Source organism: Carcharodon carcharias, chromosome 8 (genome assembly GCF_017639515.1).
Source record: "Carcharodon carcharias isolate sCarCar2 chromosome 8, sCarCar2.pri, whole genome shotgun sequence".
Classification (NCBI taxonomy): domain Eukaryota; kingdom Metazoa; phylum Chordata; class Chondrichthyes; order Lamniformes; family Lamnidae; genus Carcharodon; species Carcharodon carcharias.
The window spans coordinates 45,052,938-45,080,133 of NC_054474.1; the positions used below are offsets into that span (position 1 = coordinate 45,052,938).

At 40.0% G+C, this 27,196-nt stretch overlaps 1 protein-coding gene across 5 annotated transcripts; it reads right to left on the reverse strand.

Annotated features, from left to right (window-relative positions):
* Positions 1 to 768: 768 nt before the first annotated feature.
* On the reverse strand, positions 769 to 19,984 carry yipf5 (Yip1 domain family, member 5). Of its 5 annotated transcripts, none has more exons than XM_041194053.1 (6): positions 19,866 to 19,984; positions 17,254 to 17,378; positions 15,373 to 15,486; positions 13,392 to 13,537; positions 11,459 to 11,640; positions 769 to 1,824 (listed from the first exon to the last, which is right to left on the reverse strand). In XM_041194053.1, the coding sequence occupies exons 2-6, from the start codon at positions 17,309 to 17,311 to the stop codon at positions 1,662 to 1,664; spliced, it is 663 nt and encodes a 220-aa protein (XP_041049987.1). In that variant the 5' UTR covers positions 17,312 to 17,378; positions 19,866 to 19,984; the 3' UTR covers positions 769 to 1,661. The 5 variants fall into 5 exon arrangements, with proteins under 5 accessions (XP_041049987.1, XP_041049985.1, XP_041049986.1 ...); XM_041194051.1 differs by having other exon boundaries at positions 15,373 to 15,533; positions 19,866 to 19,978; XM_041194052.1 differs by lacking the exon at positions 19,866 to 19,984 and adding an exon at positions 19,677 to 19,825.
* Positions 19,985 to 27,196: the final 7,212 nt, after the last annotated feature.

Below are 27,196 nucleotides of genomic sequence, written 5' to 3' on the forward strand. Positions count from 1 at the left end.
TCAAGCCATTAAATTTAAAAAAAACAGAATTCTACTTATGATTACTATCCAGGGGTTCCTGTTGGGAAGTGAAACAGATAGCACTGAGTGATGATATCACTGTTTTGGTTTTGTGCTGAATTACAGATATTGAGCCTGAATCAGATGGTTATATACTAGACTACTGAGCCAACAATGAATTGGAAGGGGTATGCAAGGACTTCATCATGGATTTGTAGGTTGATGTTAAAATCTTGATGGGCAAATTGCCTTCTTGCTCTCAATATATACTTGTTTAATAATCATTAGCTATGTTTCATTAGGCTCATCAGATTTCAATGATGCAGTCTTGATCATTAATGGGGTTTCTATTCTAATTCTGTGCAATAAATTAGAATTAATGCTTTGGTGATCTGTTAAAATTAGTGGAAATTTTAAACTTTCAAATGAGTCTCCAATTATAGCAATTATTGGAATAAATATGTAGTATATAAGGCTCTAATCAAACAGTATATACGAAATAATAAATGAACCTCATTTCTAAACTTTCATTAGAGCAAAGCTTTGTCCCTAGCAGAAACTCCAGCCTCAACAATATGAATCCAGATACCTTTGTAAAGAGTCTAGATAAGTTCAGATGTTAAGATTTAAGATTTTTAGGAATACTGCTTTAATTCCCAGTGCTATGATAGGATAGCGTTAGTAATTGCGGTAAAGGAAATTTTATCCTGTTTAGTTCAGGACAGGGTTCCACCAAGTTAATGGCAAAATAACAGTACTACCCGTATGTTGAACAAGAAATTAACCAATTTATTACAAATGTAATGGATAGGGCAAGATGCTTAAACAGGAGAACAAAAAAAAAACAGGCAACATTTTAAAAATCTGAAATTTACACACTAGTGCTGGAATGAGATTGTTATTTTTTCCAGACAAACATGGTGGTCAAACGATGGCTAATTATCAAACTGTAACTATGCTGTAAAGCAAGACATGAAGTTGATCTCTGCAGCACTGGGAAGTTCCTTTGACAATGTATATGTGTACAACACGTTTTGTAACTCCTCCCCTCCCCAGTATTCAATTTCTCTCACTCAAGAGAGAAATTTATTTTTGGTCCATCTACCAGATGGATATAGATATTTGATTTAAATATTGAGTTTAGCTTTTCGGTTCTGCACTCAGTTCTTGCTACAGATATAAATGCCACAGAGTACAGTATATTTCGCTATTTAAATGGTTCTTGAAGAAATACTTTCCAGTGGCCCCAACAACCCAGCTCACAATAAAAATAAACATTTTGTCTGAACCAGTGGAAATTTCATGCCTGCATTATGGTGAAACTATATGACAAGGTAGAGGCGAAACTGCTTAATATATTGTTATAATCCCCAGTAGTGAAACCTGTTGTCAAAAGCAAAGACAAACTATTTTGATTTCCAATCTGTACTCATGACATGTTCAACCATTGAAATGGGTATTTTTCTGCCGCATTTAAAGCGGGAATTTAAGAACACAAGGTGTTTGTCCAATTGCTGCCCAGAAACATGGAATTAGAAGAGCTTCAACTATTTTGTTGGCAGGAAGCTAGGAGGTTTTTAAACCACTTGAATGACAGGAGGCTTGCATCCGTTTCAGTCTTGAGTTCAGAACATGGAGCCGTAGTCCGTTCACAAAGACAATTAGAAAACCGAGATAAGAGCAAAAACTCCATATAACAACGCACAAGGATATGCCACCAGTAATTGCTGTCCCTCCATTGCCAAGGCAGAGATGAAGATTTTAGACGCCGACAAACTGCACCAGCCAATAATCATAGCAGCAATAATTACGCCCAGCATTCCTCTGGTGGAAAAAGATCACATAACAACATTAGGCATTCTATGTGAAATATTTTAAAATAAATGCCTGAATTACTTAAATATTTGGCATATTTAAGGAAACAATCATTTGCATCTAATTTTCTTGATATAAAATTTAGAAGAACAAATTTAAAGTGTAAGATTTCCTATAATAAAATCAAACATATGGAAGAATTCAAATCCATGTTCAATCGGGCAGGTCACATAGCCTTGGCCATTCCCAGCAGATGGCAGTGCAAGCATAGTGTAGAGAAGTGCACAATTTTTCCCTGTGAGCTCCATGATAGGAACTTGATTGAAAACTAGAACAGCTGTGTAAAAACATCGGTTTAATACAACTCCTCCGTAGTATTCAGAATTGAGACAAACATTCAGATTTTCTACAGTAGTGAAATAATGACCGTAAAATCTTAACGAGAGAAGTGCTGATATACATTTACCACCTGCCTTGCGCACTCTAAAACAGATGCACAATCACATTAGCAACTGCGGCTTATGATTAGCTAATTAAGACAGTAGCTTGTCAAGCAGCTCCAAGAAACAATTAAATATTTAATTTAAATCATACCTTGCACGTACATAACTTCCTGTTTTAAATTGTTCAACACCTACACTAAAATGTTTCTTACTCGTGGAAATCAAGCCGCCTTAATCAGCAAATTTGTTTTGTAGCAGAACCAGTCTGTTTAACAGTTAAGGGGTGTTGACAATTTTTCAGATAAAGCATTTATTATGCTCATCATATTGTTACATTTACACCAGGAATAGCAGAAGAATAGCAGTTTACAAAACAGGTTTGCATTTTGTCGTAGACATTTCCAAATATATTAAAACTGTCTTTGTAAATCATAACCTTTGTTCAAAGACATTAAAAGACCCAATGCCTGATGATGGAAGCTAAAATCCAGATAAATCCCCTGGGGCACAACTAGTCATTAAATATTTGAGTCAAGCAGGTCCCTGATATACCAGAACGCTGCATATGACTGAGCCAAGCAGACTTGTCACAGACGGAACCTGAAGGGATAAATCTATCGCTGAGGTGAGGACTCTTCTCACTTGCTGTAAGTAATCCTGCAAGTATAACCTTTAATTGGCAGAGTGGTCCTATTGGGATAAGCAGATCTGGTGAACTTGTCTGGATTTAGCTGGTTAAATTCCAGCAGTACTTGTGCACACTTGGTGGTCCTGAGCTTTGGCTCTGCCAATCAACCCATTAGCACTCTGCATTTCAGTTTCAGTAAGGTGTCACTACCGAGAGGGTACACGCTGTTCAAAAAAGGCGATCAGAAATCCTACAGGTGTGTGCAGAATTTCTATTTACTTTGAATCAGACTCTAAATGCAATAAAATTGAAAATGCTCGAAATACTTCTATCCTCTTAAGTGTTGTGATGGGTTTCTATATATCCAACACATAAAAGTGCAACTCATGCAGATTTTATTCCCTATTGCTCCTCCCACACTCAACAGTTTAGTCATTCTCCTCACCCTGTTTTAAATAAGGGGGACAGAGAGAAAGAAGGCAAGTGTTCCTAAGTTTCTCTTCCTTTTGAGCATGAAGAAGTTTAGAATTCTCCCTTCCACAAACACATTGTAGAAGTATAATTTTCAAAATAAAATACCACTGTGGTGAAATCCAGGATGAAATAGAGCTGATGCAGGATTAATTTTTGATGTCGTAAAGTTAATTTTATACCAATAATTTGCACAAATGCGCTACTATGCAATGCTCTATAGTTAAATAGGAGTGACATGTTTTTAAAAAGTTGCATTGGTCTTTAACTTTTCATTTATTGATTTGGTTTCAAGCTTCTTTTACTTTGCTGTACTGTTGTGCTAGTAACACTTGTTCTGTGCATCAACAACACAGAACTTGAATTCCGTGTTTCCATCATCCAGAAGCCTGTTCTTGGTGTTTACACAGTTAGATCTAATCCCATAATCCTGACCCATTTTGTTGAGAAAACAGTCAAAATCAGCATATTCAGCTTTTGTCCTTTAGTGCACAGAAACATATGGCATTGTTTTTGACAGTACAGGTGGAAGCCATGTACCCAGAAAATAGTTATAGCTTTCAGCCCGTGCTAAATACCCGTGTTTATAATGTGAATTTGACTTTAAATTCTGCAATTGTTTCAATGGTAGATCTGCACTATAAGCAGAAAAACCACAGCATTTGGGTCCATTCCAGAATTTTCATTTTCTAATTTATTGCTCCACGTCTTTTATCTCTGCTTGTAAGTTCCTACAAGCCCACCAAACAAGAGCAGTCAGCCTTGTTAACTGTATAAATTAAGGGATAGGATAAACAGGTAGAGGGCATTTATCAGTTGAGCAGATATAGAGAGACACTTATTGATTTTGGGGTAGTGAGTAGGTTTAGGAATTATACAGTTTTAATTTTCACTTTGTAAATACATCCAAACTGTAAAGATTGACTTCTGATCTCCTCCTTTACCAACAGGCTGTCAAAAGTTTAATATGGTAGCAGAGAATGGTGAAGGTTAGAAACAAAAAAATATATTTTTAAGACAGAACATAGCAATCTGAGTAGCTTTTGTGAAGACTGGCTGAAAGCAAGTGTAAATTGTCAAGGCATGATAACCCACTGATGTTCACAGGGTCTGAATCTTATGACCAGGAGAAGGATGAAATGGCTTTGTGGTCACAGGTTACATTCCCATCAAAGATATTAGATGCCCATGAGCTCTGGACAGACTTTGAAAGGCTTCGAAAGACAGATGGTCATTCCATGGGGGAACATGTCATGGATTTTACCAGAATGTACAAAAGATTGTAGAAATTTCTAGTTTGTAGATTTCTCGTTCAGTGCTCACATTTAAGTTGCTGGATTGTGCTAAGGGCAATCTCCTGGTCTTAACTGGGGTTTAATTCTATGAAAAATATTTTTTTTTAGGAACATAGGATATAGGAAGATAGGACTTAGGGCTTAGAAGCAGGAGCTGGCCATTCAAGCTTGCTTCACCATTCATCTGGTTGATCTGGTTGTGGTCTCAGCTCTACTTTCTGTCCACCCCCTCATAATCGTTGAATCCCTTGTCTATGAAAAACATGTCTAACTCTGTCTTGAATAAATTCAATGACCCAGCCTCCACTGTTCTCTGGGGAAGAGAATTCCACTTACTAACAACCCTCAGAAAAAAATTCTCCTATTTCAGTCTTAGAAGGGAGACCTCTTATTCCTAAATTGTGTCCCCTATTCTAGTCTCCCCCACAAGTGGAAACATCCTTCCGGTATCTACCTTGACATATCCCCTCAGGATGAGATCACATCTCATTCTTCTAAACTCCAATGGGTATAGGCCCAACCTCTTCAACCTTTTCTCATAGGATAAGTCCTTCATCCCAGGAATAAGTCGAGTAAATCTCCTCTGATTTGCTTCTAATGCAATTATATCCTTTTTCAAATAAGGAGACCAAAAATATACATAGTATTCCAGATGTTTTCATCAATGTCCTGTACAGCTGCAGTAAAATGTCCCTTTTATAAGCCATTCTCCTTGCAATAAACACCAACATTCCATTTGCCTTTCTAATCACTTGCTGTACCTGCATACTCTTTGTAACTCATGTACCAAAGCATGCAGATTGTCTCTGTACCACTGGTTACTGCAATCCCTCCATTTAAACAGTTATACTGCTTTTCCATTCTTCCTGCCAAAGTGGACAAGTTTACATTTTCCCACATTATATCCACCTTGGAGCATATATCTGCTGCCTTGAAAAAATTCCTATGGAAGCAGTCATTTCCAGCAGACTTGATGGCACAAATGGGACATTCTGTGGTATCACAAAAGATGAAGGACTCAATGATTGTGGCAAAACATCTTCCAGATACTGGACACACTTGCCAGTACAAAGGAAGAACTACAGACAGAAGGAATGAGAGTGAAAGCACTTTTGGCAGATCTGGATACCACAGCAGATGACAGATCCGGAGCAGCAATTGTAGGCAAATTAACCCCAGGAAAGCACAGGGTGCTCAGGTGTGACTCAAAATATCATTACACAAATGAACTGCCCAAAGCAGAAAAGCAGGGTTCTTGAATTGATGCATGACACAGAGAATTCTGAAGATGATGATGATCACTCTTGAAAGAATGTACCAGTCACAAGAAGCTTTGGTCTGGTGATGAATGTATTAGTCACGGATTCATTTAACTGTGAGGTGTTAGATAGTGATTGCATATCAACAGTGTATGGAACAGATTGGCTAAAATGTTATCCAGATTCACTCAGTAGTGTGGATCGATGCAAGGTCAGGGAGTATGAAAGTTCTACTTGTTTCGGGTCCAGCTGTAACAACACATTGAGGTCACTAAAAAGAGTGGCAATTCCATGCAAAATAACTGGAGTAAGCCACTTTATTAGTACAGGTGTAGTTTGTTAGTATAGATAGTACTGTTAAGTAATCCTTCCATGAAAAAAGCACAAATGAAAATGGACACGGAGCATGATAAAGCAATTGTTTTTGGAAAGTCAGTGCATCCGCAATTTACCCAATGTATTAGTGTATCCCCTTAACTAAACCTGATGCTTCTAATCAGAATGTTAAAGAAGTATTAATGGCATCAGGTAATAAGAATCAGAGAGAAATAAAGGAAATTGTTTTAAAGTTGCACAGACAATTTGCTCACCCTTGTCAAAAATTAAAAATCCTGCTAAAGGATGCAGCTGTGGTTGATAAGGAGTATACAAGGCTCAAAGAAATTAGTGCAAAATGTGAATTATGTAAAAAGTATCAGAGAACACCACCACATCCTATTGTAAGCCTTTCTTTGGCACATGGCTTTAATGAAGTAATTGCCATGCATCTAAAGGTATGGGACAAAGACAGAAATATTTTCATTTTATACTTTTATGGCAACCAGATTTAGTCTTTCTACAGTAATACATGGAAAGGACAAAAGTGCGATTGTAGATAAAGTCAAGAAGAAATGGATAGGGACCAGACTTGGGGCACTAGCTAAGTTTCTGATTGATAACAGAGGTGAATTTGCTAATGTCCAGTGATATTTGAAATCGTGAACATTGTGGTCATGAATACTGCAGCTGAAAGGAATCACATGGTGATAGATAAAATGCAACACGAAATAATAGATCAACGAAGCTACAAGTTGACAACTGCACTGGTAAGGGCGCTTCATGCAAAGAACTCACTTCAGATGGTTGGAGGATATAGTCCTATCAATTGGTCAATGGGAGGAATCCCAAATTACTTTCTGTGCTGGGTGATTGCCCCACCCACTGCCTAGAGGGGACGACTATTAGTTCTATTTCTTCTGCACGTTTGAGTGTTTTACATGCAGGGAGAAGTGTTTTCATTAAGGCTGATGTCCCAGAGAAAATTCGGAGAGCTCCAAAGCATCGTACAAAAGATAGGCTTTAATTCTGGGGATATGGTGTACTTCAAAAAGGGCCATAAGGCCTGGAAAGGTCCTGGTAAGGTAATAGGGAATAATGGTAAGGGAGTGGTTACCTAACATGGTAATCAAACTATTAAGGTTCACTCAGTACGGTTAATAGGGATTGATTACAAACTCCCAGAATTTGAGCAGCTGACAAAGGATGATGAGGCACCCTAAACCTCTCATCCTCGTGTTTTGTGATGATAGTTCTGAGGAATGGAACACAATAGATCAGGTGCTAGACAGTGGTAGCTACGTGATCATGACACAGAGCACAGGGCTATCACATCCAAAGCCAATTGCCTAAAGTGGGGATTCAAGTGACTTATGCTCCAAAGGGCTCCACTAAACGGAGGGATGAAACTATTGTGGGAGGTGCACGAAAAGCTACTGGCCAGTTTAAATATTGGTTGAAGATGGTGGCCAAGAAGAGGAGTTCATGCACTGGCAGAATAGCGTAAAAGGATGGAAAGTAAGAAAGTGCAGTGCAAGTTCTAAATGTGCATCTGAGGGCGACTCGTGTTAAAAAGCAATCACGCACCAGGGAAAGAATCCTTGAACGTGCAAGAGAGAGATCTTACAGTAGAAGTGCCAACAGACATCAAAGTACAGCTTGAATAGATTTCATAATGAAAGAAGGGCTACAGAATAGCCTCAAGAAATGGCTGACCAACTAAGTACATACTTTGGTTTTGGCTTCACAAAGGAGGACACAAATAACATACCAGAAATGTTGGGGAACTCAGGGTTTAGTGAGAGGGAGGAACTGAAAGAAATCAGTATTAGTAGGGAAATGGTGTTGGGGAAATTGATGGGATTGAAGGCTGATAAATCCCCAGGGCCTGATAATCTACATCCCTGAGTACTTAAGGAAGTGGCCCTAGAAATAGTGGATGCATTGGTGGTCATCTTCCGAGATTCTATAGATTATAGGGTAGCTAATGTAACCCCACTATTTAAAAAGGGAGACAGAGAGAAAACAGGGAATTATAGATCAGTCAGCCTGACATCGGTAGTGGGGAAAATTCTAGAGTCCATTATAATAAGATTTAATAGCTGAGCACATGGAAAACAGTGGCAGAGTCAGCATGGATTTATGAAAGGGAAATCATGCTTGACAAATCTACTGGAAATTTTTGAGGATGTAACTAGTAGGGTTGATGAGGGGGAGCCAGTGGATGTGGTTTATTTGGACTTTTAGAAGGCTTTCGACAAAGTCCCACATTAGAGATTGGCGTGTAAAATTAAAACGCATGGGATTGTGGGTAATGTACTGAGATGGATAGAAAACTGATTGGCAGACAGGAAATAAAGAGTAGGAATAAACGGGTCTTTTTCCGAATGGTAGGCAGTGGCTAGTGGGGTACCGCAGGGATCGGTGCTGGGACCCCAGTTATTCACAATATATATTAATGATTTAGATGAGGGAATTAAATGTAATATCCCCAAATTTGCAGATGACACAAAGTTGGGTGGGAGGGTGAGCTGTGAGGAAGATGCAGAGATGCTTCAGTGTGATTTAGACAAGCTGAGTGAGTGGGCAAATGCATGGCAGATGCAATATAATGTGGATAAATGTGAGGTTATCCATTTTGGTAGCAAAAACAGGAAGGCAGGTTATTATCTGAATGGCTATAAACTGAGAGAGGGGAATGTGCAACGAGACCTGGGTGTCCTTGTATACCAGTTGCTGAAGGTAAGCATGCAGGTGCAGCAGGCGATAAAGAAGACAAATGGTATGTTGGCCTTCATAGCCAGAGGATTCGAGTACAGAAACAGGGATGTATTGCCTCAATTGTACAGGGCCTTGGTGAGACCACACCTGGAATAGCGTGTGCAGTTTTGATCTCCTTATCTGAGGAAGGATGTACTTGCTATAGAGGGAGTGCAGCGAAGGTTTACCCAAGTGAGTCCTGGGATGGCGGGACTGACATATGAAGAGAGATTGAGTCAATTAGGATTATATTTGCTGGAGTTCAGAAGAATAAGGGGGCATCTCATAGAAACCTATAAAATTCTAACTGGACTAGACAGGGTAGATGCAGGATGTTCCCGATGGTGGGCGAGTCCAGAACCAGGGGTCACCGTCTGAGGATATGGGGTAGACCATTAAGGACTGAGATGAGGAGAAATTTCTTAACCCAGAGAGTGGTGAGCCTGTGGAATTCGCTCACAGAAAGTAGTTGAAAGCATACAATGTTTTGGTCTCAAGGAGTTAGATATAGCTCTTGGGGCAAAAGGGATCAAAGGGTGTGGGGAGAGAGCGGGAACAGGCTATTGAGTTGGATGATCAGCCATGATCATAATGAATGGCGGTACAGGCTCGAAGGGCCAAATGGCCTACTCCTGCTCCTAGTTTCTATGTTTCTAAGATAAAACCAGGAGTCCTCGTGACCATGAAGTTTTGGTGGTTGCCAAGAGACTAGAGGGTAAACTAAAAAGAAAGGCAAGACAAAAGAAAAAAGATAAAGGCAAAATACTACAGATGCTGGAAATCTGAAACAAAAACAAAAAAATGCTGGAAAAACTCAGGTCTGACAGCATCTATGGGGAGAAAGACAGAGTTAACATTTCGAGTACATACGACTCTTCTTCAGTGCTCTGAAAAGTGATACAGAAAAGAAAATAGATAGTTGGAAGGAATTTAAAATTTATTCTTAAGTACCAGATAGGAGATACCCAGCCTTGTCACAAAGTTGAATATGTACGGAAAGGATCCTTGCAGATGGGACTTATAAGACTAAAGTAAGGCTAGTTGCTTGGAGTTTTGAAGAGCGACTGAGAGATACAGATGTTGGGGTGGCACTGTGGAATTTAGGAAATGCATTATTAATAAGATTAAAGGGGAATTTAAGGTTGGACGTTAGGATCCAGGGTCTTTTAAATATATTGGTTTAGACAGAAAGCAGATTAGGCCTGGAGTAACTTTAAATCAGCAATCTTATTCATAAACTGTTACTCCGATCCCGGTTACTCGTGCTAGGTCATCACAGAAAGATGATATCGCATCTAAAGAAGAAACAGAGCAGTTACAAAGCTTAATTGTTAAGTTGAACTGGTTGTGCACTCAGACAAGACCAGATGCTAGTCTGGTATTGGAACAAAGTACTACATTGAAGAACCCTAAAGTCAAGGTGTTTTAAGGGCAAATGAAACATTGAAAAAATGGAAAACTTTACCTTGCTAACGTGAAACAAATGTTGAGAGAAAGGAAATCTCCAAGATTAAATGAGTTGATGCAAGCCATCAATTATGATTGTTTCATAAAAAGGAGGGTCAGGGAGATAGGTGTCTTGTAATGTAATATGGAATATTGAAAATCATGATTTTCTTTCTTCAAATTGCCTTTAAATACTGTTGAGCATTAACTGTTAAGTTTTGTTTAAAGAAAAGGGAACCTATATTTTTTTTTAAAAATTAAAGGTAGGGATAAACGGGCAGAGGGTATTCATTATTTGAGCACATATAGACACTTACTGACACTGGGGTGGTGAGTAGGATTAGGAGCTATGCACTTGTAAATGCTTCACTTCATAAACAAATCTAATCTGAATAAAGATTGATTTCTGATCTCCTCATTCACCAAATGGCTGTTAGAAGTTTAACAAGTCTGACCATGGACCTTTGCTACAGATGTTAGTATCAAGCTAAACTTGGCCAATTGCAGACACATTCAAGCTTTTCCACTTTCATCCTCACACTTCCAGAATACAAGCACATAACTGCACAGTTTCTGAAGAAAGTGGCACACAGCAACGTAAATGCAAATACAAATACAAAAACATTAATTAATTCAGTCAGTTCTCCCACAGTGTATATAAGAGCTCAGACTGGTCTCGCAGGTTAAATTAATTGAAACATTAAATCTGTATTTTATTCAGATTAGTATGCACACTAAAGTAGTTCACTACTGAACAGACTTTAATATCAAGACAAATATAAAGAGATCTGTATGCCTACTCTATTCTGGAACAGAACTATCTACGCATACAGGAAAACATATGTATATTCAAAATATCTATGCCAATATCTACATAAATTTAACAAAATGATGGGGTTCACATAAGAATACATCTCACAAAATCATATAAGACGAACTATTTACTTGTTTTTATATTTACAAATGAAGTATTGCCTCTGGGAAGTTTCATCCATAAGTCTATGCTACTATGTGTTGGATACTTACTGCAAAGAGAAAATTACAGCAAAACTTGACAGGATAATCATTGGAAGCAGGCAGTATCCAAGGACGCTGGCCACACAGCCAAAGGACACTCCAGTCATACTCATCAAGTTCAACAGACAGTACATACCGAGGCAGCCAATAGCACTGATACCATACACATAGCCAAACTGGATTTTACCAACCTAGAAGGGAATAAAAAGGCAATGTTTACTCTGATATAGAAATATCTTACATAATCACAAAGTACATATTACTAGTTTCTACATTGTCTTTGAGGCAGTACTAAAACTATCATATTTGTAAGATGACCTATGGTAAAATACTGCAATCAAAACAACAGGCTCACAGCTTTGAAAAATTAGTATTAGAAGTTCACACTTGATTCAATGCTTTCCTCAGATCTCAGATTCAGTGTTTATGATGGGATGTCTCCTCTGTGCTGTGAAAATTCCCATTACATATTAACTATAGAGAGCAGAAAATCCATATTATTCATCAAAATGTTATGAAGTGCATGCACTTCCTGTCACTAGCTTTACTCCCTTGTCACAATTTTTTGGTCACATTTATTTGCAACGTCAACATTTCCTACACAATGTATAGACTGGCCATTATGTGATCTGAGAAGTCTTTTCTTCTTCATCTTGAAGATTTTCTTGAGGTTTGTTAAGCAATTTAATTACAAAGAATAAAAAAAGGTGTTGTAAATTTGTCTTTGCAGTTCAGATGTATGCTTGGGGCAGCTTACAAACTTTCAGTGCATTAAACCCACGCTATATCTGACCTTGAACCGTCAAACATTCGTGCAAAAAAAGTTCTTGTTCCCAGAACTGCAGTTAGTCACCTTGGCATGTACAAAAGCTCAACAATAACCTATTCAATTTACGTATCTCTGCACCACCTTCACTTCAGAAAAAACAATTCCTGGTGTTAGGAAGCACTTCTGCAATAGGTAGACCTCTGGTACTTTGCAAAAGTGGATGGTGTTCATTACTTAGCAAGTGCTGGTGAAGGAGGAGAGATGAATTCAACCACAGAGTTAGTATAGCTGATGTTCAGAGGCATTCTTTCGTCAAGAGTCACTAGGTGGCAATCAAAAGCACGAATCTTGGTTACCTTCTACAAGCTTAAAAGGACATTAAACAAAGTAGTTTTGGATCACCAGGCAATTTTGGTCAGGGTAACACCAACAACTTCCTTTTAAAAAAAAGGCAAAGGAAGTTTAAAACAAAATAAGGTTCAAGTTAGGATACAGGCAGCAGAGCTTTCAATTAACTCAGTTTATGGAGGGTGCACATTGGAGGCCCAAAATATTGGACTAGCTGAATCTAGGGGTAACAACAGCACAGGTGTGAGTTTCAGCAACAGATTGACAGAGGCACTGTTATGGAGATTGAAGTTGGCCATCATGGTAATGGAGTGGATAGGAGGTCAGAATTTAGCTCAGATCAAATAAGACACTAGAGTTGTGAACGTTCTGGTTCAGCCTCAGGCAGTGGCCAGAGAAAGGGGTGTAGTCCAAAATAAAATGCTGTGAATACTGGAAACTTGAAATAAAAGAAAAAAAAGTGTTGGAAATACTCAGCAAGTCAGGCAGCGTCTGTGGAAAGAGAAGCAGAGCTAATGTTTCAGGTCAATGAGTTCTGATGAAACATCATCGACCTGAAACTTTAACTCTTTTTCTCTCTCCAGACTTGTTGCCTGACCTGTTAAGTATTTCCCACGTTTTCAGTTTTTATTTAAGGGTTAGTGTTGGTGGCAAGGATCAAAGACAATGCCTTCAGTTTTCCTAATATATAACTGAAGGAAATTTCTGCTCATTCAATACTGGGTGTCGGACAAGCAGCATGCTCTCAATATAAAACTCCAGCCCAAAGCATGGCAATGTGAAATGCATGAAATGCACATCAACAAAATACCAAACATTACATACCAGCAATAACGTGGCTCCGAATGCCAAACAGAAAACCATGGGCCCAGCCAGGTCAGTTTCATTCATAATGCTTCCATCTGCAGCTTTCAGTGGATGGAGGACAGTCAGTGTTTTCTGCCAGATGTGGTCAAAGTTAATTCCCAGTTCTACAGAATTAGAGAATTTAGAAGAAAATCAAAGTCAAATAGGAGATTAAAACATGAAAATAAAACCATGCAACCAACTGACTGATAAATCTACTTCCCACTAAAGTTATAATGTAAATAAAAGCAAAATACCGCAGATGCTGGAAATCTGAAACAAGAACAAAGATAGCTGGAAAAATTCAACAGGTCTGACAGCATTTGCGGAGAAAAATACAGTTAGCGTTTCGAGTCGAAATGTTAACTGTATTCCTCTCTGCAGATGCTGTCAGACCTGCTGAGTTTTCCCAGCTATTTTTGTTTTTGCTTCAAAGTTATAACGTTACTAAACTTGGAAAAAACACTGAAATATGAAGGAACTTTTAAACAGAAATAACATACTACTCCATACTATTGCAAGTTCATTATGTTTGTGAGGTAACCACTAAACACAAATTTCACTTTCCTACATATTGCATTAAAAAGTTAACATTTTAAATGTATAGGAATTTTTCCAATGATGGGCAGAGAGAAGTGAAGACGCCTAATCCCTACTAGCAATGGTACTACCTGGTATATCACTAACCCATGACGGTTGGAAGGTCACAGATTTGACAGTGTTCGAACAACTAATTTCACTCGGGACCACAGTTGTGTTCCATAGCTGATCTCAACAAGCTGCAGTCTGAACCATGATATTAGATAGATATGCTACATCAGGACTAAGCACATCAAAAAGCACGTCAGAAAGATTAACAAGTGCATTTCCTGTTCCCTACTTCACAGTTATTAGCCGTTAGTTTACAGCAAAGGTTTGGAAATTAGTCAGTTCCTCAGCTACATGACTGTACATCTACACCAATCAAGGGTGAGGAGTGAAGAGATCTGCATAATTTTCAGGAAGCATTTACATTTTGTTTATTGTTTTAAAAAATAAACCTTTCAGACTAAATACTTTGTACATCAGCATAGAACTTTACACACAGGAACAGAAGTAGGCCATTCAGCCCATTGAGCCTGCTCCGCCATTCAATTAGATCACGGCAGATCATCCACTCAATGGCACTTGCCCGCACTCTCTCCATATCCCTTGATGCCATTAATTTCCAGAAATCTGTTGATTTCGGTTTTGAACATCTTCAATGATTGAGCTTCCACAGCCCTCTGGGGTAGAGAATTCCAAAGATTCACCACTGTCCAAATGAAGAAATTCCTCCTCCCCTCAGTCTTAAATAGCCTACCCCTTATCCTGAGATTATGTCTGCTGCTTTTAGGCTCAACAGACAGGGGAAACATCTATCCTGTGGGAATTTTGTAAGTTTCAATAAGGTCACCCCTCATTCTTCGAAACTCTAGGGAATACTGACCCATTCTCCTTCAGCTCCCGTCATAAAATAATCCTGCTATCCCAGCAATTAATCTCGCGAAACTTTGTTGCACTCCCTCTGTGGCAAGTATATCCCTCCTTAGATAAGGGGACCAAAACTGTACTCCTGCTGCAATTTCCTGTTCATTACTCCCAGAGTTAAGATTGCACTAAGTTGGAAACAGAGGTAACATCAAAATTAAATAAGCAACTCAAACACTTGTAAGCACTACAAACGTACTATTCTTTAGCTGGGTTAGGCAGATCACTGCTAAGCAAACCGTCAGGCACAGTGCATACAAATTTAAAATTTTTTAGCAAACATTATTCCTGCATGCTAAAGTGAAGATTTACGCCATTGGAATCTAGCACATCCCATTTGGATTGGTGAATGTAACCATAAAAAACACAGGTCACACAATGTACTTTTATACCAGTTCTACATCTTTTTGCACATTCCTCACACATGCAAAAGGCAAAGATGCAATTTTACCTTCTAATAAGGGTGCTTCATCCTCAAAACTGTTACCATATACTGACTGTGGAGAGCTAGGAGTGAAGGTTGGTGTAGGTTGATAGATCTGCCCTGTGTATGGCTGTTGTGACCCTGTTGGATAAAAATATCCAGCCTGCTGAGTGTGACTGTCATACTGCCTGTACGCAAAAAAGGTAAAAAAAAACATTAGACATCCTCCCTGTCACACTTTTTGGTCACTGTACCAACTAGGATTTCATTACATTTTGTCTGCCAAATAAAAAAATCCATTCCTTAAAAGGTAGTCCAGATTCAGTGTGGCTTTTAACTTATATCCTCCTCATGCTCAGAGATCCTGTTCTTTGAAGGTGCTGAATTGGACATAATGGGCCTTCATTTTTATGGAAAAACAGAAGATGGGATTGTTTCCAGAGAGCAGAGAAGGTTAAAATATGATTTGATAGAGGTGTACAAAAACATCAATGATTTTGATAGAGTTAATAAGGAGACATGGTTTCTCATGCAGAAGGATCAGTAACCAGAGGACACAAATTTAAGGCGATTAGCAAAGAACTAAAGGTGACATGAGAATTTTTTTTAAATTTAAAAATAAGTGAGCTGGATAAAAGGGGAAAGAGTTAGGAAGTAGGAATAATTAGATGGCTCTTCGAAAGAGTGGGCATGATGGGCCAAATGGCTTCCTGTGCTGTATTATTCTATTTTCAGTATCATATTTCTCTCATTTCTTCACTATGGTTACTTTTTCCTTCAATTCTTTTGAATCTTTGACTTTATAGAAGTGAGAAAGCCTGATTTCAAAGATTAATCATTTTCACTCACACAGGAAACTGAGATCATGGCATCAAAAGACAAAGAAAAGATCAGATCAAGTGCTGCGGGTATTTCATCTAGTTTAATGCTATAGCCATAAAATTTGAAAATATCAATGAAGAAATAATATTTTATTTTCATTGCTAATAACTGAAAGGTCTTGTGACGTAATTAGGGAATAATCCCCTCAAATGGTTGATAAATCATGTAGTGGCAGAGCACAAGAGGCCATTCAGCCCATCATACCTAGAAGAGAATATGAAGAAATTAATTTGTAAATTAGAAAATTAAAATCACTTGAGCTATAAGGTAGCCCATCAAACGCAATTGAATTTTTTTTTTATTCTTCCACAGGATGTGGGCTTCACTGGCTGGGCCAGCATCTATTACCCATCCTTTGGGACGGTGGTGGTGAGCTGCCTTCTTGAACCACTGCAGTCCATGTGGTGTAGGTACACCCACATTGCTGTTAGGGAATTCCAGGATTTTGACCCAGCGACAGTGAAGGAACAACAATATATTTCCAAGTCAGGATGGTGAGTGACTAGGAGGGGAACTTCCAGGTGGTGGTGTTCCCATCTATCTGCTGCCCTTGTCCTTCTAGATGGTAGTGGTCGTGGGTTTGGAAGATGCTGTTGAAGGAGCCTTGGTGAATTCCTGTAACGCATTTTGTAGATGGTACACACTGCTGCTACTGTGCATCGGTGGTGGAGAGAGTGAATTTTTGTGGATGTGGTGCCAATCAAGCAGGCTGCTTTGTCCTGGACGGTGTCAAGTTTCTTAAGAGTTGTGGGATATTGTAATATATGAATTGATATTATATATTGTAAATATTGCAAAACATTCAAATTCTCCCCTTCAATGATATATCCTGCTTGTATCAGCAGGAACAGAAATGGCACCAGAGTCTCGTTTCCAACAGTGAGCTTTGGTGAGGATTTTCCTGTGGCAACCCAGTCACAGTAACTTATACTGACCAACATGACCAGTACAAGCAGCAAATGGATGAAAAACACTAAAGCCTTCTGGTGAGCCTGTCACAGTTGAGTGCTGATTCCAACCACTGACCTGTTTTGGTAAGGATCTCCTGCAGCATTGTAGTCATACGGAGCTTGTCCTTGCTCATCAATGCTATAACTTGACTGAAAGAAATCGGTGTTGAAATTATTAAACTCAGCCATTGCAATAATTCCCTACAAGAAAAAGAAACAGGTATTTATTTAACACTTCATAATAAAGCAATTGAGAATCTTCTTGATAGATGTTACCCAGCCATTGAACAGAATATTTTTGATAATTCAATACTGGTTAAACCAAAAGAGCATGAACATCATAAATGCAGTAAAATGCATAAAAGACATCCACATGGATATCCATTCAAGTAATAAAGAGCGGTAGTTTAGCACATCATTGCCACCTTAATCCTCAATGCACAGAAATTAAGGATCTGTGGTATAACACCACATTTCATTTTATAAATGATCTGTGAGTAATGAAACATAAAGTAAGTCTGTCATTGCCTGAAACTAAACCAGCATAAGAATAAATCACTGCAAACCAAGTTAAAAACAAATGAATAACTTAGTCACAATTCAGGAGTGAAGGAACATGTCAAAGGGACCACATGGTGTGTGGTCCAACTGCTAACAAACAAAGTCTGATTAGAGTGTTATATCTGGCAAAACTTTGATAAAATACATTGACATAATGGTCAGGTTGTTTCAAATTTCAACCCACTGAAATTTGGAGTGATAGAACTGTGGACACAATCCTTCATAAACAAAGCTTATAATCCAATGGCGTTTGTAAAAATCACAACTATCCACACATCTATTTTAGCCACATGCATAAATTTTAGTAATCATCTAACATGCAATACAGGTAAATGTACTTTGTGTGTATACTTATTTGATAGACATCCACCACCATATAGTGTGAAAGCTTCCAGTCTTTCACATTCACTAAAGTTTAGAATTGTTGGCATATGTTGAGCAGACACATATCAATGCATCTTGCATGTTTTTGTCCACCAGTTGCAAGCAGTAATTTGACTTCATCAGAACAGCAGCTGAAAATGTGGACTCACAAGACCCATCCCTATTCTTCATCCAGAATTCAACTGGATGATACAATTCTCCCTTTACCATTAGTGCCCTGTTGGAGCTGCTCATTACTGTTTGGGTTTGCTTTCTTCACTGGCTGGAAGCAGTCATTCCCATTGGATGAGTTAACAATGACATTCTTCCCTCTCCATGTAGTGTTGCTGTGCTTCCATGATGCCGAAGTGCAGCATTTTCACTTGTGTTACACACCATTTTAGTAGGCAACCAAAATGTGGTGACCACGAAAATAAAAGGACACACACCAATCACACCCTTTTCATCTTTGTATTTTACCAACAAAAGGTTAAAGTGCAGACGCACAGACCATGCAAATGAGTAGAGATCACATGACCAGTGTCTTACTCATTTTACATTTAGTAATCGAAAATGCAATGTGACATCTAGATTCCCAATTAGCCACATGCAGCTAACAGCTAATTCATTAGATAATATTGTCCTGATCTCATGTAGTTCCAGGAAGCTGAAGCAAATACAAGGTACTTCCCCACCAAATGTGAAGTCAGCACAGACTGTTCTTCAACTTCTCATAGAGAATGCAGTGATGTTGTTACAGGGTTACAGACCCCTGCCCTTTAGTCTGTGAATGCTTGCAATTATGAAGGTAGAAGATCAACTGCAGTACAGAATATCTCTACCCCGCCCAACATAGTAAACAGTTTCTGACGCATCAGGTTTGGTTCGAAGTCTGCAAAGTGAAATTAAGCTATCAACTAGAATATCACCTTACTCCGATTTGCAATATGGGAAGAAATTATAATCGATTATAATAAATGTCAAACTCAAAGGTATCCTTGTTGTCAAATAAGAAATGAGGACTAAATTCTGCTAAACTGCTTTATAGTTACACAATTTAGCATTTGCGATATTCAAAGCAAAAATTTGCGTTCCATCTCATCCCAGCTGGAGCAAATTATTTAAAACACAAACGTAACACGTAACTGTAAACTTGTATTAACCAGCAGTACTGTCAACGGCAACATTTTAAACCAGCATCGATTGGCATGGTCTTTTTGGTAGCCAGGATTCTGTGAAACACTTTGGTGCATAGACGCACATAGAAATAGCTTCAGATCAAAAGCTGTATTTGTACTAACGACCCTCAGAGTACATAAACACGCCACTACCTAGTGCATCTCCCAAGCCAGACTAGACTTTAGCTGAGCTGCCCCAGATGCAACACTAATTCAGGACACAAGAGTGGGAGGATGGGGCGGGTTGCGGTATGAGACATCGACGTGGACGAAAGTGGCCTATTTCGGTGCCTCAGGTATAAAGCGATCAGAGAGCATGAAAGCACCGAATGCAGTCAGTAAAGTGTTAAAGGGTTTGGGTGCACTGACAGAGGGAAAGATGTCATATTGCTCCTACCTGGTCTCTAACCACTCACTGATACTTTGTTACAAACTGGGACAAAGCGCTCACAGGAAGCCGCTCGAGCGCTGCCACTGACACCACCACATCACTTCCGTCCGTCACACGCCTGCGCAGTACGACCTCCCTTCGCGCACCTAGCGAGCAATGGCTGCATTGATCAGTAAAATGTTACCGAAGAATTACCAAGTTTACAATTCACGGCCGATTGCAACTTCCGCCACAACAAATTTGAAGTCTCGGTTAACGACTAGGATCGAGCCACGCATGCGCAGGTGCGGATTTCCGAACTATGATCCGCCGTGTAGAGTCTGAGCGCATGCGCAGCTGTGGATATCCTAACCTCCCGGCGTGTAGAGTGTGCGCATGCGCAACGGTTGCGCGTATCTTGGCGGAAATGATGTCGGAGATGGCAATGACTGAGCAGGTGTCAAGGCGGAAGTGATGTGGAGTGTTGAATCATGCCATCCATGTGGCGTATGGGAGTGGTAATTAAGTTTTGTGTCTGGCTTTATGGTGGATGAATTTGCTGTTTTATGAAGTTCTACGTTAACCATTGTATTTTTGGGCAGCTCAAAACCTTGCAATCAGGAAATGGTGTAACTACTAAATATCTGAAATAAAGTAAAATACTGTGGTTGCTGGAAATTTGAAATAAAAACAGAAAATGCTGGAAAATCTCAGCAGGTCTGACAGCATCTCTGAAGATGTCATACAGACTCGAAAGATACTGCCAGACCTGCTGAGTTTTTCCAGCATTTTCTGTATGTGATATTAAATAAATTCTTTATTATCAGACTTCACAGAAAAGGATGAGGGAATAATAAAGATACATGGAAAACCAGAAATAATTCAAGAGGAGGAACTGATTAAATTCAGTATGAATAAAGCACGCTGATGAAGAAACTAATATTATTGCACATTGGCAAAACTCCAGGATCTGATGATTTCCATTCAGATGATTTAAAAAGTGATAAAGCTATTGATATGTTGCTCGTGATCTTTGAAAACTCCTGTGATTCAGAAATTGTCACCTGCTGTAATTCCACTATTTAAGAAAGAGAGCTGAACCATGAAATTAAAGGCCTATTTGGCCGATGTAATTTGTGGTGAAGTTACTAGAATCTGTTCTTAGGAACAGAGCAACAGAGCATGTAGACAAATATGAGTAACCCAGAGAGCCCTCAGGATTTGTAAGAAGTTGTGTCTAATTAACCTAATTTATTTGAGAAGGTAACTAATATGATAGGTGAGGAACTATCCATGGGTGTCATTTACATGGACTTCCAGAAGACATGGATACACAACTAAAATGAAAGTGCATGCAATTGAAAGCAACCTTGATTTATTTGGTTTGGATAGGAAATTGATTGGGAGGTAGAAGAAAGAAAGTGGAGATAATGAGAATGTACAGTATTTGACTAGTCTCTCCAGGGATCTATACTACAGCCACAGCTTTTCAGTATATTTATAAATTACCTGGATGAACAACAGAGAACCATATATTTGTTCATTACACCAAGCTAGGTGGCCCAGTAAATAATGTAGATGGGAGCAGAAAATTGTAAAGGGACATTGATGGATTAAATGAATATAATGGCCGATGGAGTTAAATGTAGGAAAGTTTGAGGTCACCCATTTTGAACCCAAGTTAAAATTGAGTAGTTTCTAAATAGTAATCTGGAAAATGAATGATCAGAGAGATTTGGGGGTCCGAGTAGAGAAATAACAAAGTTAATGGACAGGTACAAAATATTATTTAAAAAGCTAATGGAACATTGGCCTCATATCTCACATGGGCTAAATACAAAGAGGCGGAAGTTCCAGCTAGCCAGAGCTCTGGTTAGAACCTCATCTGGAGTATTGTATTCAGTTGTAGGCACCGCATCTCAGGAATGGTATAGTTGCCTGGGAGAGAGTGCAACACAGGTTCACCATGATAAAGACACTAAAATGGTTAACTTATTAGAACAGGTTAACTAGAAAAGAATTACAAAACTGTGGGTGGGATTTTCCAGCTCCGCCTGCTGCCAGGATCATCCGGTCCTGCCGAAAGTCAATAGACTTGTGGCTGAAACAGAAACAGAAAAACTCAGCAGGTCTGAGCATCTGTGGAGAGAGAAAAACAAAGTTAACGTTTCGAGTCCGTATGATCCTTCTTCAGACTTTTGGCTGAGCCACCAGATCCCCCACGGCCTGGTTGGAAAATCCAGGCCTATATCTTGGAATGGGTAATACACCAAAACAGAAGTAAGAGTACAAGGGCATCTCGATAGTAGCGATCATAAAATAGCAAGGTTCAAGATTAGGCCCGGGGGTGACATGAGTAGAACATGGACTAAGGTAATAAATTGGAAGAGAGCAAATTATGAGGAAATGAGGGTGGAATTAAAGAAGGTAAACTGGGTGAAAATGTTGACAACTAGGACAAAACAGTGGGAAATCTTTTAAAGGATAATCAGAGTGCAAGAGAAATATATACTACTAATAAAAAATCTGAAAGACAAAAATTACAAAAAAATGTTCAAGGAATATAAAAAGAAATTGTAAAATTTTCTCTAGACACAAAAAAAAGGAAAATTAAAGTAGGGATGTGGTCACTAAAGGGTGAGCAAGCTAACCTTCCAGGTAATGTAAAAGAAATGACAGAAGTATTGAAAAACTATTTTGCTTCCGTTCTTTTTTACTAAAGTTAATGAAATAGCCACCACGAGAGGATGAGCTTAAAAATGACTTTAGTACGGTTGAGACAAAAAGGGAGAAAATAATTGACACACTATCAAAGCTAAAAGAGGAATAAAATCTCAGGTCTGGCTTCTCGTTCAGCTGGTATTCAAAAAAATATACAAAAAGGAAGATGGGGCAAAATCTTGCAACTATAGACCTTCTTGTCTTTCTCGCTGTCTGTAACCTTTGACACTGTTGACCATACCATCCACCTCCAACACCTGTCCTCCTTCGGCCAGCTGAGTGGTCTGCCCTCACCTGGTTTCATTCTTATCTGCCCAGTTGTAATATTGAGAAAATCGATGCCAATGTCTTCAGTCCTTGCTCATAAACTTCAGTCCCTAGCCACTAACTCCATATTTTTTCCTGGTCAATGTCTAAAGCGGAATCAGATTGCTCGCAATTATTGCATCATATTGTATTACAGGGAGAAGGCATAGGAATGACACTAGGTTAATTATTCAGAATGCAGGTGCAGACACAAAGGGCTGAATGGCCGCCTCCTGCGCTGTAACGATTCTCTGATATCTGCTGAGTTTCAACCTCAGATTTGCTGCATCACTGATCGCCACCTTCTGCTTCCGTGATATCTTTAATCCTACCTCAATTCAACAGCTGCTGAAACCCTGATCTGTGCCTTTTTACCTCCAAACTTTGCTATTCCAATGCTCTCTTGAACAGCCTCCCATTTTCCACCCTCCATAAACTCGAACTCATCCAGAAGTCAGCTGCGTGTATCCTAACTTGCACCAAGTCCCACTTACCTCTTTACTCACTCAACTATGCTGGATCCTAACTGTTCCACCATTGGCGGCCGTATGTTCTGCTGCTTAGGCGCTAAATTCAAATTCTCTTCTTTAAGATGAATTTTAACCAAGTTTGTGGTCACCCATCCTAATATATCCTTTTGTGGCTCAGTCTCAAATTTTGTTTGATAATGCTCCTTTGAAGCACCTTGCAATGTTTTACCAAGTTAAATGTGCCATATAAATGCAAGTTGTTGTTGAAGTTGCCTGCTTCAGTGCCCTGCAACAACTACTGTGGTAGCAGGACCCAGCGTACAGCAGTGAAAGTTTCGAATGTCCAAGTTTTATGAACATCTTTCTTCAATCTCTCTCATGTGGACTAAGTTAACATTAGGAAAAATGATGGCTGGTTCAGTTCCTAAGCTGCTTTATTCTGCAGTAGGCAAAACATACAAAATATTATATGGAGTGAGAGATATTTGGTACAATCAGTATAACTTCTGTTTGGTTACTTTAGTAAAGACAAGTAAGAAGAACATATACATCAGCCCAGCTCTGTGGGCCCTACACACCAATAAAAAGTTATATTTGTTTAGTGCCTGTAGAGTAAAAAAAAGGTCCAGGGCACTTCACAGGAGTATCGGAAGACAAAAAAACAGCATTAAGCCTTCTATGGAAATATTAGGTCAGATGACCAAACGTTTGGTCAAAGAGGTAGATTTTGAGGAGTGTCTGAAAGCTGGAAAGAGAGGTAAGAGAGAGAGACAAGTGTAGGGAAGGTATTCCAGAGATTATAGAGCCCAGACAACTGAAAGCATGGCCACCATTTGTGGAATGATTAAAATCAGAGATGCTCAAGAATCCAGAATCAGAGAAGCACAGATATCTTGGAGTGCTTGAGACTGGAGGAGGTTACAGGGTTAGGAATCAGGGAGGAATTTGAAAACAAGGTGATGGGGAGCAGGACTTGTAGCATGTTGCAAGGGAATCTATGGGTCAAATCTTCCAGTCTTCAGATCGTTAGAGAACAGACGTACGGGTGAGTGGCACGTCAGGACCCTGTGGAAGTCCCAACATGCGGACCTCCGTGGGAATTGCTCAGGAAGTTTCAGTTTTTGATGGGCAATTCCCCTGCTCCCTGGGACTCTCCGCGAATGTCTCCTAGTCTGAGTTAGAGTTGGGGATAATGGCGGATCCAAAGTACTTATCTGAATAGATACCCAGGAAATGTTAGACAGAGTAAATCCTAGTCTAACTTCTGGGTAACTCCAGAAATGGCCTCCCAACCACTCATGCTGACCCATGACTACCCCTATCCAATTACCCCTGACCACATCAGTACTCTCCCCAGCCCCTCACCACCCATCCTGATCACCCAAATACACCCCCCCCCCCCCGACTCCCCAACAACCCCCCAACGACTACCAGGCTACCCTCCCGACCAGCTGACTACCCTCTCGACCTGATTACCTACTCACCCACATACCCCCCTACCCACATACCCACCTCTCACACCTACCCGCGCAGCTATTCACTGACATTCATTCACTGACATTCAGACTGAACGTTTAGCCATACCATACGGCAGCTGATGCCATAAAATGGGGATATGTCTTGTCTTCCCCGACTATACTACGATACAATGGAATTCTCTGAAGGACGCTGCGTTCCACGTTTCTGGGACAGCTGGATTCGGAAGATCCCATTAGAAATGCGGAGAAGCAAATTTTTGGACGCAGCAGCAATCCAACAACGATTAATGCTCCTCAGCAGATCCGGGCTCACATTTTAAAATTTAATTTGTATGTTTATGAGGCAGACCCTGCTCAAAACATAAGCTGAACTGAAAACGAAATGGAGAAATGGAAGCAGAAAAGGTAATCTGAAAAATGAATCTGAACTTCCCAGTCTCTAAGGAAATAAGGAGCAAGCTGACATTGGGAAATCAAAACTAAAACTGGCTGAAGGATTAAAAGGACACAGATCAGTCCAAGTAGCAGTTGTTGAGTCCGCTGACGCTGTATAAGCAAGCTGAAGAAGAGTCCTGATCCAGAAGCTGAGAATAAATTGCTGCAGCCTTTTCCATTACTGCAAGTTAGCATTGGTGGATCTTCACCATCCAAACCATGTTGAACAACTTCTGCAGACGTGTGCCATTTGTGGTGAAGACTGTGCCCATGGACCTTGGGTTGGTTGTGCCCTGCTATCGGCCATGGATCAAGCTGGCTCCTAGAAGGAGAGAAGCTGAAATTCTTCATGAGGAAGACAAGAGTTTGAAGGACTTTGTGATTTACTGTGATCACCAAAATCTGAGTGGACCTCTGAGCCAATTTGTAAGATCTGTTTTAGGGCAGAATCGTCCCAGGTTTGCACTAAGTGTGGAAGGGGGCAGGATAAAGAACATTTTACCCGCCGGCCGTAATGGCGGTTTTTCACACTGTATTGTCCCAATCCCAGCTCATTAATCATGCATTCTTGGGAAACACGCTGTTTCGATGGCAGGCAGGCCGCATCCTCATACCAAGGGCCACATTTAAAGTGCAGCTGCGTGCACACCTCTCAATGCTTCCACATCAAGACTGCTGCACAGAAGACGTGACCCCCGAAAGGCAGGAAGACTGCAGCCCTCCCCCAACCCCACCCCAGTTTAATGATGTGGCCTCCCAGTGCCTTTTGGACGCCATGATGTCCTCTACCCCCAACTCCGGCCACAGCTTGGTAGGCAATGGCAGTGGTGATTAGTGCCAATGCTGCACTGAAGAGCCTGGCTATCCAGTACAGAGAGAATGAATGATCTCATCAGTGCCACCAGGGTAAAGCAACCATCTCATCACTCTAAACCCACACACTCAAGCCCATCATACATTCACTGGCATCTCACTGCCATCTCAAGGGACATCACCACTCACTCTCTCGCACAGACCCTCACATCCCCATCTGGCCTCATCTCCTCTGGAGACTGCTTCCTCAGCCCTCACCATCTTGAGGTCACTTGCACAGATCAACTTGTGCTTCCCCCCACACATCCTGGGACAGCCCCCTTCACCAGCACAGCAATCGTCCTGCAGCCTCTTCCCTTGCCTGAGGCCACTGCTCCCCCTTCCCCAAGCAAGCCCTAGCCCTGTGGCTGGTCTGGAATGTAGAGACCTGCCCATGAGTCCCGCTAGAAGTGATGTGGTGCTGTCCGTGAAGCTTGGCACTGATGACTGCGAGTGCTGCTCAAAGCATGGTAGACAAATAAACCTCGAAGTCTCGATGAAGTGCAGCTCGCCAGGTGCACATCACTTATGTACGGTTGTGAAACGCGTTGGCGTGCAATCACACCGGCATGCTCGGATGATCCAGTGTGGGGGGATGATTCTGGCGAGCTGGGTTTTTAATGATATGCAGATGTATTACAATGAGGTTCCCGATGTTCGGCACTGGGAAATGCAGCCCGCCATTGATGGGCAGAGTGGACGATTGCAAACTGGTTTCATGACAACGTGAAACCAGTTTTTGGCCTTCTCGCCATATTGTCCGCTCACGCCACCAAACATGCTCGACGCCAGTGGGCACAGAAAATTCCGCCCTTAGTTGTATCTACCATTTAACTTATAGTTTCTATTTGACCACACTTTGTTAATTCATTATTAACTCCCATTAACCCTGGATGTTAGTTTATTACTTAGATAGTATTTATTGTTTGCTTTGTTGACTCTTGTATAGTGAAAAAATCTTCTGTTTTAACCATAGAATCTTATAGCTTCATTCTCTTAGGAAATAACAAGGATTTCATATTTCTTCTACTTTAAAAAAGAAGTTACTGGCCTCTACCGAGATTGTAACAGTGTTAAGACATGGGCAGCATGTTATTTTACCCTCATCCTTTTATTTGAAGCCTGACCTCATACTGGATGTCAAGACAAACAGCCTGCAAATTGAGGTAATGAAGGAGTTGAGAAAGATGATGGTAAAATAAAGCTGGGTGTCATCAATGTACATTTGGAAACTGATGCTGTGCTTTTGGATGATAGCACCAAGTGGTAATAGATAGACAAGGAA